Source organism: Semicossyphus pulcher, unplaced genomic scaffold (assembly GCF_022749685.1).
Source record: "Semicossyphus pulcher isolate SPU_LCO1_2020_fin unplaced genomic scaffold, fSemPul1.0.p SCAF_7, whole genome shotgun sequence".
NCBI lineage: Eukaryota > Metazoa > Chordata > Actinopteri > Labriformes > Labridae > Semicossyphus > Semicossyphus pulcher.
This window is the reverse complement of record NW_027211748.1, coordinates 1,411,274-1,425,708: the sequence shown is the minus strand read 5'-3', so window position 1 is coordinate 1,425,708 and position 14,435 is coordinate 1,411,274. Positions and strand designations below refer to the sequence as shown.

Here is a 14,435-nt window from a genome sequence, read left to right as displayed (position 1 = left end):
ACACAGGGGTTCATGGGGATTAAACATTTAAGTGGCCATTTTAGGAGTTGCAGATATTTGACTATCTGCTTTGGTTGAATTTCCCATCCACTGAGGTTGCCGCTTGTGTTAAACTTAAGTGTACTGGGTCTTTCTTCCTGGTTTAATGTGTCATACAATGCTATTTAAGGCAGCAAAATTCAGCTGAGTTGAGTTGGAGACGGCCTTCTGTTGAATGAAGGAGGTATTTTGCTGCACAGTATTAAATGATGGCTTTTAATGTTTTGAGAACTGCTAAAACTCTAAACTGTTCACTGTATGTGAATGAAGTTTCTGCTGGAGCTACAGAGTAAAGCAGGATCTGTCCATGGTGCTGGAAACCAGTCTGGACCATGCAGGACTCGAGGCTGGTTCACCTGGGGCTTTTTATTCACATGGAGGGCAGCATGCTGACTCACTGACTGTCTTTTTGCACCAAACGAAGGAAAAACGGGAATAAATTTTACTTTGTGCTGTAACGTAGCAAACACGGTATGCATACAGCAGAGAGACAGGCAGAGAGAGAGAGAGTCAGTGAGAAAGAGAGGGGAGGATGATGTCATAGTTTTTAGTCGGTGCCATGGAAGAAGCAGATGGCTGCAGCCTTTCCATTTTTCCTTAGCTGCTAATTTCATCTCCTTCCTCAACATCTGCCTCAGCATCAGCACTCATTGAGCGCTAGAATAACCAACCGCGGAGGCAGAATAGGTTCCGGTGGACTGTCAGCAGGCAGCTGCGTGTCAGCTGGATTTGAGCGGATCATCGAACGAATGGGAAGACGTGATATGGACCAAAATATCGCAGCATGCACGGGGCTACGTCCAGTCTTCTTTTTTGTCTTTATTCTGTATTATGAGGAGGCGACTGGGTAGAGGAGCTAGTCCTGCCCAGAAGGGAGGAGGAGTAGGAGAGACGCGCAGAAGGGTGTCGACTGAGAGAGGCAGGGGTAGAGGGGTAGAGCAGAAGAGGAGGGGGGGAAACTGAGGAATAATAATAGAGTAATATTACAAGCTTCTAACAATGGCTGCTAAATCGGACGGGGTCCTGAAGATAAAGAAGAGCGACGTGGCCTTTACCCCCCTGCAGAACTCGGAGCACTCCGGCTCAGTGCAGGGGCTCCACCCGGGCGGCCAGCCCGACTCTGCGGGCGCCGGGGATGGTGACTTCGCCAACGGAGAGTCGCGGTGCTGCGGCGGGGGAGGCTCCAACACGACGTGCCTTCAACTGGGCAAGGAGCAGCAGAGATACACGGTGTGGGACTGCCTGTGGATCGTAGCCGCAGTAGCCGTGTATTTGGCAGATGTGGGCACCGACGTGTGGCTATCAGTGGACTACTACCTCCGCCGCGACTACTGGTGGTTCGGCCTGACGCTTTTCTTCGTGGTGCTCGGCTCCTTCTCGGTCCAGCTCTTTAGCTTCAGATGGTTCGTCCACGACTTCAGCACTGAGGACGGCGCGGAATCCGCCGCTGATTGCTCCCACATGGATGGGAATAAGCTGCTGAGCGGTTCTGCCTCACACGGCGATGTTACCGCTCAACACCACCCGGCCACACCGCAGAGACAGGCGTCGACCGCCAGCAAGAACACCACGACCAACAGCACCTCGAGCACCGCAGCGGGCAGTAGGAGCAGGAAACGGTCGGCCTACTACTCCTTCTGCGTCTGGTTCGGCCAGTCTGTCATCCACATCCTCCAGCTGGGCCAGATATGGAGGTAGGATGGAGGCCTTGCGATGGTTTACAATGATCGGGAGTGCAGTGTGTGTGGAATAGATGAATGAATGAGCAGCGGGCTTCTCTGACAGTAGTTGGCACTCTTGGCACCATGGTGTCCTCTGAATGATGCCAGCTCCTACAGCATGGCTACCAGCTGCCATCTTTAGCATGCTCCCCTCTGCAGGGCCACTCACACGCTGCGGTGGCAGGCTTTAGGTAGGCTAATTTCTCCTCTGTTACATTACTAATGGGTCGTGAAAGATAACAGCAGCAGCACAGGACTAATTGTTTACACCTTGTGAAAGAAACGAAGGGAGTTCGCCCCGGCCTGTCAGTCACATCTAATGTCAAGCAGTCTTGGCTGATGGGGACATTTTTTGATGCCATTGGAAAGAACTTTCTGTCGGCCCAACTGCTTATGGGTGTAAAAATGAATCTGCACTCAAGATAGGCTACACAGGCAGCTCCCCCACAATCATCTATAAAATCTCTGTAGGGTTAACACCAAACAATATATTGCTAAACTAATGCAAGGCTTATGATGAACTACATTGATTTATAAATCAGTGTATGTATCATGAAGTTCTGTTTGTACCATTCTGTTTGTAACATTACCAAAAGAGAGTCATTATGAGTTCAGTGATTATTCAAACTTAATTGATCATTAGTTAACAATCACAGTTCCTTTATACATTTGTGATTTTCCATCAAATTCTTTTAATTCACATGAAACTTTGTGTCAGATGCATGTTTGCTTCAGCCTCCCTGAAAGCACAAATATGAAGCTTTTTTAGATTAAACTTGTCACATGCAAACATTTACATATTAAACATGAATACATTAATATAGTTACATAAATAAACGTTTATGTAACTGAAATTCATAGCACTACTCTCCCGACCACTCAAAGTGCTTTTATACTGCATGTCACATTCACCCTTTTACACTCACAAACTGATGGCAAAGGCCTAAGTGCCAATCTCCAATCAGATCTATGCCCATTCATACCCGATGGCTATGCGACTTGTGACTGTAGCAGTTAAAGATCGAACCCCAAACCTTCCGATTGAGAGATGGCCAACTCTACCACTGAGCCACAGCCGCCCCAGTGTAGCTTCTGTTTGCTATGTATTTCAGTTAGCCATGCAGCTAGCGCTACTTTGAGATGACTCTGCCAAGTGTCTGGCTCTAAGCACAGTGAAGTGTTGGTGTTAACTCCTCTAACTAGCATTGGAGCTTAAGGACATTATCCCGTTATCTGGCCCGCAGGGGAAGACACGGCCCGGGGAGCCACCAAAACTTGAGACAGTAGTGCGGTATCCCTACTCAGGCCGCCAAAGCTGGGGGTTAGCTCAGGCTTATAGACACGTTAAAAATTTGTGCTTGTAACTGATAACTTCTAATCTCAAAGTTGTAAATATGGTGGCACAAATTTTAAGTACACAAACACAAATAGTTTCTACAGCTACAAAAACTTTTTACACATTTGCAAATCTTATGTGAGCCCATAATATTTCTATACCTGCAAAACTTATTTATAAATTCACAAACTTGAATGTGTGAGAACAATTTTTTTCCCCACATTCACAGATTTAGACTAGCATGCAAATGTTTTCCACATGCACACAAAGTGTGAAATACAACTGCGGGCTTTGAAATTATATGGGAACATTATTTTGCGAGCTCAAAACCTTTTTCACCTTTATTTGACCCCATACATTTCGCCTTTTATTAACCTATATAAACAGTCATCTGCATATGATTGCAGCTATCAGACTGCTCATAGATGTCGTCTCTCAACCCGATTCTAGTTTCTTAAGTTGCTAGTTGGACTGTAAACAGTGCAGCACATGGAAAAGGAAGTCTTGGCCTCTGATTTTCCTTTATCGCTAATCTGAATAACTGCTGACTATACCAAAAGCCCCGAAAATGTTTTGTTATTCCCAGAGGCGTCATTGTCATGAAGTTGTGAGGCGACAGCCAGTAGGTTTCCGAGATTTACCTGAGGGTAGTTGACAGCTAGCAGGGGCTTCATCTGAATGCAGATGCATGGGAAACTATTTTTCAACGTATGTTTAGTTACATTACTGTTGTTCAGATTCACCCTTTTGGAGAGCTGGTAGGATCAACAAGACTTTTAGTCATGGTCATGTCAGCTGTAAGCTAGCTTGCAAGAGTGTTCCTTTCTGTGTTCTGAGCAGCTTCTGACTGATTGTTGAGCTCTTTCTCTCCAGTCTCTCTCTTTTTTCTCTCATCTCTGGTTCATGAAACAGATTCACAAATTTATCAGTCAAGTTGAAACATTTTGAACTTAGACTGACATGTCTTTGTGCATATTTGTGCTGCTCTGGGCAAATTCACATCTGATCACATGTTTCCGTTTGTGCAAACATACATTAGTTTTTCCTCTAGATTTTACAATCAGCATTTGCCCAAACACAGGAATTCTGTCCCTCTTGATGCCTGGAACTTGAACATATTGTAGGCTAAATATAGGTTGAGAGATCTCTCAGGCAAAGAGACAAGTCTTATTCAAATATAAATCTGTTATTATGAGAAAACAGCTTCTCCACATTATATTTAATCACAGTAGTTAGAGAACACATGTAGCTTAAAACAGACTTCATGTATCTCTTGGTAAGAGATAGATGTCTTGTTTGCAGGTCCACTGATAAACTTGGTCAGGTTACCAGCTCCATCCAGAGTCCCTCCTAATAAGACCTGGTCTCCCCCTGAGAAACCAACAATAATCTACAAAGCCCACATCCTTTGCTGGAACCTGCTTTGTAAGCCAGCTGTTGACATGTGGCCACACATATCATGGTTGATCAGGTTTGGCAGGGGTTCAGAGAAAAAGTCTAAAAATAGAGCTCGTTAATATGAATAGGTTGGTTGTGAACCATGGTCCTCTTCTGATTACCGATATGCTTTTCCTTTGTCGTCTGGCAGACAGCTAACAGGAGCAACATTAGGTTTTCCACACTAGCTAACAGCAAACAAACTAAACTAAATTATTAAGACTCGCCTGCATTACGCAAATTAAACTACATTTTTACATGTACTGTTGGCACTAAGGGAAGCAGAGGATTAGCCTTTGATCCAACACACGAGGGCTGGGTACTGTCAAGGACCTTAAGATACGATACACGATACATAGGTCACGACGATGCATATTGCGATACTTTGCAATATTCTACATAATTTACTAAAAATTTAAAAGTGAAGCAGAGAATTCAACTTGCTGTGTACCACCTGGGTAGAGCACACATTTAATTAAATCACTTCTTTCAAAATTTCCATGATAATTTTTTGGAATAATATTTGAATTGCAGTTTCACTGAACACACTGAATAGAAAGATGCCGTTACACATTATATGAAAGTGAAGTGAACATATTCTTAATGTGTCACTATACTCAAATGTAGATGCCACAAGTGTTCTTACTGTGTCACTAAAGAACCAGCTACAATGAAAATGCAGCATCATATGAAAATAAAGTGTATATAAAAATTCTTCTTTGTGCCACTGAATTGAAATGAATATGGCTGCTATATTATGACAGTGTCTCCCACACATAGAAAATACCTGGGCAGGTCGCCCAGGTATATTATTGTTTCTTATTTTATCTGTCCAAGATCTTCATCCACGATTGATTAATTACTGAACATCTTCCATTCGTGCTGTGCCCCTCCTGCACCCGGTCTCTCTCTACACATGCTTGTTAGGCAAACACACACATACAGAGAGAGACGTCTGCTGGTACATCCCTCCTAAATGCATTGATTGAGGTTCTACATCTCCTGTTAAATATAGACCTTGTTATGGCGCTGTTTTAAAAGCTTTAAGGTGCTGCAGCGTAGTGCCGATGTCATCCAGAACCCGGTCGGCTTTGGATCATTTTGATACGCAGCGTCTATAGAGGCAAGCCTCCTTCACAAAACGGGGTCGCGGGTGAAAAATCCAAAATGCCACACGTTTTTTGGGCGACTTTGTAAAACTCATGATTATGGAAAAAAAGCAGAGACATATTGTGATAGAGAAACAGGGGGACAATCGGCTATTTATCAGCACTTCAGTTACAGCAAAGTTGCGTTTGTCTCTGTTTTGGCTGCATAACCGAAGTGCGCTCATACGTCTGCTTTTATTTTTCAACCCTGCTTGCTTCTGAAGTAATGCCACCAGTGACTGATGCAGCCTACTAGCTTTACAGCGACATCTACAGGAGTGGAGGTCGTTATGATCAAAGGAATTTGAGGGAAATAGGGCGTCTTTAATCCATTAAATGTATCGACATGAGGGGCGGGAAAATCGATACATTATAGTGAAAAAGAAATATCGGGATACTTTGCTGTATCGATATTTTTGAACAGCCCTATGACACACCCAGTTAGAGAGAATGTCAGACAGGTGTGACCACGAGTGGTCAGGTTTAAGGCCGATCAGCGTGAACATTTCTGAGTTAATTAAGCAATATCACATGAGAGGGATTAATGTTGTACGGAATATCATCACGTGGTGATATTCAGTCCAACATCACAACCTCGAGTGTGATATTGCTTTATACAACAGTTATTCAAGCGACAAATTATAGTAAACAGTAACAATCAGCAACAAATAATTTTTTCTTCCACCAACTGAACTAGTTCTACAGCTTAACTGAAACTGAAATTTTGTTGCCAAGCAACCCAAACATTCTCCTGCTCTCTGTGTCTCCAGGTTACCACAGATCAGCTGTTTTTTATCATGTACATTAATCTGTATGTTTTAATTAATCATCAACCAGTGAAATAAGAGTCTGCTGTGTGATTCAGAGGTACCAGCTTGATGAATGTAGACATACACAGTCTGCTGTAGTGTTAATTAACAGTATTCAGAACACTTGGCAGAGGCAGAGTGATACACACAGTGAAAAGTTCCAGTGATGTTGTACTCTATATCACCAATCATGGTATGCCTCTCTTCCAATCAGAGGACTTGGTTGGAACTAACTGTTGTATAACTGTATTTATTGTTTGGAATGGCCTTCTCAGGCTGCCATGACGACCCCACCTGAAACATCAGAATATGTTGCTGTATGTAGAAACATACACATTGTCACTCCCAACTTGGCAAATATGGCAGCTGGTCAGTGGCCAAAGGCAATGTCCAGAGATATCACTACATACAAAATGTACAAAAAAAAATCAACACAATGTAAAATGTATGCAAAGATGCTTGTCACGTACTGTATGTCTCGCTTCCTATGGGCAGTAGTTCCTGCTGTTGACAGTAGGTGGGGCTATGAGTTCGACTCAGAACTGACATGAAGAAGGCTTTAATATTAAACATAAAACCATAGTGTGTGTGTGTGTGAGAGAGAGAGAGAGAGAGAGAGAGAGAGAGAGAAAGGCATTTTGCATTATTGATAGTGTTCTTCCAGAGTAGGAGAGGGACAGTGGGGGGGGGTAGAGAGAGCAGCAGTCTGTAATGGAATCTCTCTCTCTCTCTCTGTCTCTCTCTCTCTCTCTCTCTATGTTTCCTGTCTGCAGGTAAAGCAGCACTGACGCAAGCAGATCTGTAAACTTAACCTCTGTAAATTTGACATTTCATTACACTGATAACTCACAGTGAATGCTTTCTGAAGAACCTCCCACAGTGCAGCAGGCACTGTCGGTCAAATGAGAATGTGCTGTCACGAAACATTAAAGACATTGGCACATTGGCTCACAGCCATCTACTGCCAATTATTCCACTGAGATTCTAGTTTGAGTAAAAAACAAAGGCTTGCTAAAACAGCAACAAAAACCTCAGTTAACCCCATCAAAAGCTATCCCTTTAAGCAGTTCTTTCCACCCAGTCATCCATAAAGGAGGTGCCAACATGGGGACACGAAAAGAAAAAGAAATTACACATGTCAATTGTTTAAGCTGCTGTGCTCATGTTGGATAGTTTTTAATGCTCCAATTTGTATTTGCATAAATTTTGAGTGATGGAAAGGCTCTATATTAGGTCAGTCAACACCATCCATCACCTACAAACATCCAGGCATTTAGTGTGGTAGTGGGTCACATGAGGTTATAAAGTTGAAATTATTTTTATCAAGTAAAGTAACATAATGGGAGAGATATTCAGTCCAATGTTTTTCTCAGCTTAATAGTGAGGGGTCCAGGCCAGGTCAATGAGGGGGGGACCTCATTTTAAAACTTTTAAAATCAGTTTGGTAATGATGGTTATCATCCATTCGCATTGGATTAGGCCGCAGCTATAGTAGATCAAGCACGATAAATGGAACAATTAATTGTTTTGCTGGAGACATCCGGAGGGCAGTGGGATGCAGCCAGGAGGAGGCTATGATGACAGGCTCGGCTTTCCATTGTGGACATCAACAATATTTAGAATCAGTTCTGCCAGCAGATGTTGTCGATTACCTGGTAAATGATCTGTTTTATTTAAAGCATACTTTGACCTTAAAGAGATCACATGAATTAGGGATAAATAGAGAGAGAAAGAGAGAGGTGAGGCGTATCATTCATCAAAGGCCCCTGATTGATTGGAACCTGTGGAAAACCCTGAACCATTCAGCCGCTGTTATAGGTACTTACATCTTTAAGAGGAACCTTTGGGCACGGACTGTGAAGTGCTGTAGATAGAACAGAAATACAGAAAGCACTAAGAGACAATAACACATCTGTGTCTTTCATCATTTTATTGGATTAGACAATTTATATGTAATACTATATCCTGAATAGGTTTATACTCTATTTGAATAACATGGACATATGGACAGTGACATGACTGTCCTATCATGTCTCCATGACATTGGATCAGGTTTGAATGATCTGGGATTAGGGCTGCATGATATATCGTGTAACAGTCGCAATTGCGATGTGCGCATGTGCAATAGTCACATCGCAGGACATGCGATAGTGAAGCACACACGGCGTGAGGTTGTATGTGCCGACAGGAAGTAGGTGATGGTGAGCTTTTGTTTCATAGAGTTACTGTCACTGGGCTGATCATGCTAATTAAACATACATTTGAACACTGGATAACTGCATGTGCCTGCCTAAACACTTGTATTGCCAGGGAAAATGTACTGTACATAAAAAGTAGCATTGCCTTGGTAATGCTGGTGGTACTGATTTTGATGGCTTCGCTGAAAGTCTGAATATGAGACTGAATGACCGGGCTCCTCTACATGTAAGTGAGGCAGTCACCAAGTGGCAGGTTAACAAGTCTGATCTGTATTTGCAGACATACATAGACAAGCACCAACACACACACACACACACACACACACACACAGACTCACTATGTCCATGTACAGACTGCTTTAATGTCTTCAGGCAAGATTTAATTGTCAATTCTTTATTGACAATGTAAGTTAATATCGTGGCCCATTAGCCTACTGCTAAATATCTGCAAAAATTGTATGTGTGCTGCCAGTGGTTTTTTACTTCTCGCCTCTTCCTGTGGCACGGTGACATAATTTCTCCCCTACTATTCCAGGTCAAAGAGAAGACTTTTAAGCAGAGACAGCACTTTTAAACAGAGGAGAAATGATGTGAGAGGAGACATAGGTAAGAAGATGCAACAAAGATGATGGTACCTTCAAGGCAGAGTCTTACGCTTCACTTTCAGGAGCTCTACTCTTATTTGAAGTTTGCATACAAACTGCACCTCCTATTGGTAGACTGTGAACATTACAAACCTTACATTACAACACTCTTAAAAACTGACTTCATGGTAGGAATGATTAAACTAGCAAACCTTTTTCTAAGTGCTGGCCCTCTCTTACTGCTATTGCACATGTGGGTCTGTGAGTTGCAGCTGGTGATATGTCCATGTTGCTGATACATGTGTTGTCTGCCTTGTTACACTCCTTAGGCTAGCTGGTTTACATATTTCTGTAGTTTGCACCAGCTGTGGTGTCCAGGGCCTTCATTTGTTGTTTCTTTGTCCTTGTTTCGTGTACTATACCTGCAAAAAGATTTTGCTCTTTTTTGATGAGTTCTAACAAGGCCTCACCAAGGAAGGTGTTTGTCTCCTTGAAGTGGAAACCTATTGTATAGCATGGACATCCCTCTCTAAATAAAATGATCTTGGTTTATACAAAGGACACTGTGGTACATATTGTTATTATAATATTACAAAATTAAAGAAGTATAACTTTAAAATTGGGAAGTGTTCCTGAATGGGCCTTTAACCACATCATAACCAGGACTATTCTTTGTTACATGTCATGTTTTTTATTGTCTGGCTGATGTTAAAGCATGACATTCTTCCTCCAGGTATTTCCACACCATCTATCTAGGCATTCGGAGTCGTCAGAGTGCTGAGACGGAGCGCTGGCGGTACCACTGGAGGATGGTCTATGAGTTTGCCGATGTGAGCATGCTACATCTACTGGCAACCTTCCTGGAAAGCGCTCCACAACTGGTGTTGCAACTGTGCATCATCATACAGACACACAAGCTCCAGGCTGTTCAAGGTAGCACTTATTCTCTCTTACACACGTACATGCATACACTGGCACGTTTGTTTTTTCTTCTTCTATCGTTTAATGGGGAATAAACCCCCATCTCATTTTCTAGGGAAGCCTCGAGCATAAAGTACTTAAATACTAATTACTACTAAATATAACAGTCGGATCAACACCGAGATCAACAAGGACATACACATTAGCACTCTTCCACAATCCCAAACTACACACTTCATCTCTGTCAACATGTGGAAATAAAAGAAATGAACATTGTGCAACAATAAAATGATGTTAAAGTACAGTGTTAAGTGTCCAAATAAACTGAAAAGAAAATGTAATGTACAAGTATAATTCAACAGACGTAAACACAGAGGAAAGAAGTAATGCCGTCAGTGTAAATAAAAAGAATGATCCTGTCAAAGTAGTTCAAGCCAGGGTAGGAAACTTTGGTGTAACCAGCCAGAGTAAATGCTTTTTAAAAAGCATAAGAATCCTTACAAAAGGAGAGCTGGGGAGAGGAGCATGTCCTCTGTCGGTACCTCTCTACCTTTCTCTTGTGCAATAAGCTAGCTGGCAGCCACAGATAGTGGAATTTGTTCTTTCTGCTAAAGCATTTGATCTATTGATCGATGATTGATTGATTTAAATAAAATGTCTATTCTAGCTTTAAAGACACCCTCCAGGTAAAATCAAGTGTTTAACCTTGTAAATATCTCCATGTAGTGTTTTTCATGTGCTACAAGGCATGTCACCCCTCGATCCCACAGGATCAGTCTCCGGCGTGTTCCGTCTGCGCCGCTTTCCTGGTCCGTCAGCGGTGCAAGCCCTCGCCCACAGGAAGCGTGTCTGGTCCGCAGCACAGCGGAGCGCTGGTCCAAGCAGCTGGATTCACAAGATCACAAGATTGCGGTAGAACTACATTATCGCGCGAGAATTGAGAAATCACGCAATAACATCAATGTGAGCAGAGCAACACACAAACTACAGTTCAGTTTGCACATCCGAGGTTAATTATCTGCTCATTTGGAAATCATTCCGTAATTTTTGTGCTTCTACCATGGAGGATTAAACTACTTAATTTAGAGTGTTCTTCTTTCGAGGTTTCAGTGTGTTGATCTTAAAATAAATGGAAATAAACAGGAGTCTGTACCGGTCTGAACATTGTTTTGTGTTTTTAAATGACCGGATGCTGTATGCTGCTTTCGTGTGTGGCTTCCTGTTTGGAACGATCTGCTCTGTTCAGCTTGACGTGTGTTTGAAGCGTCCCCCGTCAAAAATAGACCCGGCGCATATCTTTAGCGGAGCAGAGCGGAGACACGCTTCTGGGACGCGCCGGAGACGGACTGCAGCGCCTGCTCTAGAATCATGATCATTGACTTGAATGGGCACGATCGACTCTGGAGGTCGCGGCGCAAATGGAACGCCCCCGAGACGGATCCTGTGGAATTGAAGGGTTAGGTACAACATGAGCAGTCATCTCCATGGCTGGGCCTGTCTGCTTTTGAACTGCAGTGTACCAAGGACAGGTTGAACAACACGTTTTCAGATTGGCAGGTTTGAGACGTCACAAACCTAAGGAGCCAATCCCGTTAATGGACAGGCCGATGCCATGCATATCATTTTGTTCAACCTATGGCAACCACTTCAGTGATGTGCGAGCCAACTGTAACCTTAATCATAATTTTTGCAAACTCACTACTGACTACTAACATTAACGTTACTACTAATTACTACATTTCAACCTAGCTAAGTATCAACAAGTTGCCACTAAACTATGGCAAAGACTTGTTGTGGTTTTTAATGTGCATAGTGGGCAGATTCAGGAATTTTTAATGAGTGAGAAGGAGGAGATTTCAGTGTGTGATATTTTTGCCATCCTATTTTTTCTGTCTGTTGTAGGTATGACAGCAGCAGCCTCCCTTGTCTCTCTGGCGTGGGCCCTGGCCTCCTACCAAAAAGCCCTGCGTGAGTCTCGGGATGACAAGAAGCCCATCAGCTACTTAGCTGTCATCATCCAGTTCTGCTGGCACTTCTTCACCATCGCTGCAAGAGTTATCACCTTCGCCCTGTTCGCCTCTGTGTTCCAACTGTACTTTGGCATCTTCATTGTCCTGCACTGGTGCATCATGACCTTCTGGATTGTCCATTGTGAGACAGACTTCTGCATCAGCAAGTGGGAGGAGATAGTGTTTGATATGGTGGTGGGCATAATCTACATCTTCTCCTGGTTCAACGTCAAAGAGGGACGGACAAGGTGAGGGCACGTAATCCCGTAAATTGTGATGCAGACCAGAAGCTATAATTTGTTGATTGGAAATTGGCACTTAGGTCATTGCCATCAGTGTGTGAATGAGTGTGTGAATGAGTGAATGTGATATGTAGTGTAAAAGCAGCTTTGAGTGGTCAGAAGACTAGAAAAGCATATATATAAGTACAGTCCATTTTTACTATTTACCATTTAAATATTTGATGAAACTGATGATTTAGAGGGATGGATTAACTGGCCATCCTTCCAGCCCACTTTCTAAAAACTGTATAGGCACTTCCAACAACACATTCAGCTATTCTTCTGAAACTGGAGAAAACTGTTTCATTTTTCTCTAAGTGATTTAGTTTCAGTGAATCTGATTAATTTCTTCCTATCATGTCTCATATCTCTGTTCAGGTATCGGCTTTTCATCTATTATCTGGTGATCCTGGTGGAGAATGCTGCTCTCAGTGCGTTGTGGTACCTGTACCGATCGCCGCCCACTACTGACGCCTTTGCTGTACCAGCACTCTGTGTCATCTTCAGCAGTTTCCTCACGGGTGTGGTGTTCATGCTCATGTACTATGCCTTTTTCCATCCAAATGGGCCACGCTTTGGACGCTCGCCGAGCGGCCAGGGTCTTGATCTGGACCCAACTGCCCAGTTCTCCACACTACCATCTGAAGGTGCCACCAACTCACTGCGCTCCAACCGAGGTGCCACCACAACACTGGAGCGAGACATGGGGAAGTATTCGGAGCGGGACGGCTGTATGCCAGTGTTTCAGGTCCGGCCCACAGTGCCATCCACACCATCGTCTCGTGCCCCACGCCTTGAAGAGACCGTCATCAAGATTGATCTTTGTAGGAACCGCTACCCAGCCTGGGAGCGCCATGTCCTCGATCGCAGTATACGAAAGGCAATACTGGCCATAGACTGCTCCCTGACTCCTCCACGGCTGCAGTACAAAGATGATGCTCTGGTACAGGAGAGGTTGGAATATGAGACCACGTTATAGTCCCACTTTGCTCTCAGAACCCATACAGGAATGCCATCAACTGAGGATTCTCCTACTGTCTCATAAACGGCAATAGGGACCGTGGCAAAAGGAATTTATTACTACCAACACTATCACTTTTCATCACTCGTGCCCTTTTTTCTTTTTCTGCTCATCAGCATCAGCATCAGCACCCTGTTGGTAGTCATCAGATTTGGCCCAAGTGCAGTTGTGGTCGGGTGTGTTCAGGTTCTTTGTAGGGTTGTTGCTGTTATTTTTACTTCCACTCATCAGGGAAACCTTGTCTGGTATGAACTCAATGCAAATCAACAGAGTGCTTTGACACTCTGCTCTGATAAGTCGCTGATGCACTGTATGGTTAATGGTGGAAACATTTAATGACAAAAGAAGAATATCCCCAAGTCCATCTAGAGGAGTTCTAAATCATCAGACATTCTACTGTAACCTAAATGACACAGAAAAGTTCCTTTATAGGGTTAAGGAAAGAAATGTTCCCTCCATATCGATTGGATGTGTGTGGTCTGGTTTTTATAATGATGAGATCCCTAAGATATTGATGGTTGGATATTTGCATCAATATCTACATAATACCACTCCTAACCGGGAGTGATAAGGGAGCAAATAAGCAAGTGGACATCAGACAGTTTCAGTCTTTCTCAATGATGGTATCTTAAGTATTGCACACTCGTATTTCATTCTGAGGGAGAAATCACAAGTGACAATAAAAACAAACTCATCACCTTGTTGCACTGTGAAAACGCTTGTAGTATACCTTGACATTTTGCTTCTCTTCATCTGCTATTGTTTGCTAACTTGCTGTGTGTTGGGAAGAGGTGTCAGTGCCAAAAAGGTTCCTTGGAAACTTCCTCCAGCTTCTGAGGAGTTGAAAAACCTTCAAGATTGTATGGTAGTCCAAAAAGTTCATCTCTGGCCGAGGCATGTAATTCCTCACAGAAGATTCTTGTCTTCACTG

General features: G+C 43.2%; 1 protein-coding gene across 7 annotated transcripts; it reads left to right on the top strand.

Moving 5' to 3' along the window:
* Positions 1–603: 603 nt before the first annotated feature.
* Positions 604–14,137, top strand: xkr4 (XK related 4). 7 transcript variants are annotated; one of them, XM_069684878.1, is made up of 5 exons: positions 604–1,485; positions 1,603–1,733; positions 10,006–10,205; positions 12,096–12,450; positions 12,862–14,137. In XM_069684878.1, the coding sequence occupies exons 1-5, from the start codon at positions 1,039–1,041 to the stop codon at positions 13,460–13,462; spliced, it is 1,734 nt and encodes a 577-aa protein (XP_069540979.1). In that variant the 5' UTR covers positions 604–1,038; the 3' UTR covers positions 13,463–14,137. The 7 variants fall into 7 exon arrangements, with proteins under 7 accessions (XP_069540979.1, XP_069540980.1, XP_069540978.1 ...); XM_069684879.1 differs by having other exon boundaries at positions 604–1,514; positions 1,647–1,733; XM_069684877.1 differs by having other exon boundaries at positions 604–1,514; positions 1,599–1,733.
* The last annotated feature ends 298 nt before the right edge of the window (positions 14,138–14,435 follow it).

What these genes read in the sequence shown, in the direction of transcription:
- xkr4 (XM_069684874.1), top strand. Translation starts at nt 1,039, where the DNA reads ATGGCTGCTAAATCGGACGGGGTCCTGAAGATAAAGAAGAGCGACGTG. An exon ending in CAAGCTCCAGGCTGTTCAAG is followed by an intron (nt 10,206 to 12,095) that starts GTAGCACTTATT and finishes TGTCTGTTGTAG; the next exon opens with GTATGACAGCAGCAGCCTCC. An exon ending in GTCAAAGAGGGACGGACAAG is followed by an intron (nt 12,451 to 12,861) that starts GTGAGGGCACGT and finishes ATCTCTGTTCAG; the next exon opens with GTATCGGCTTTTCATCTATT.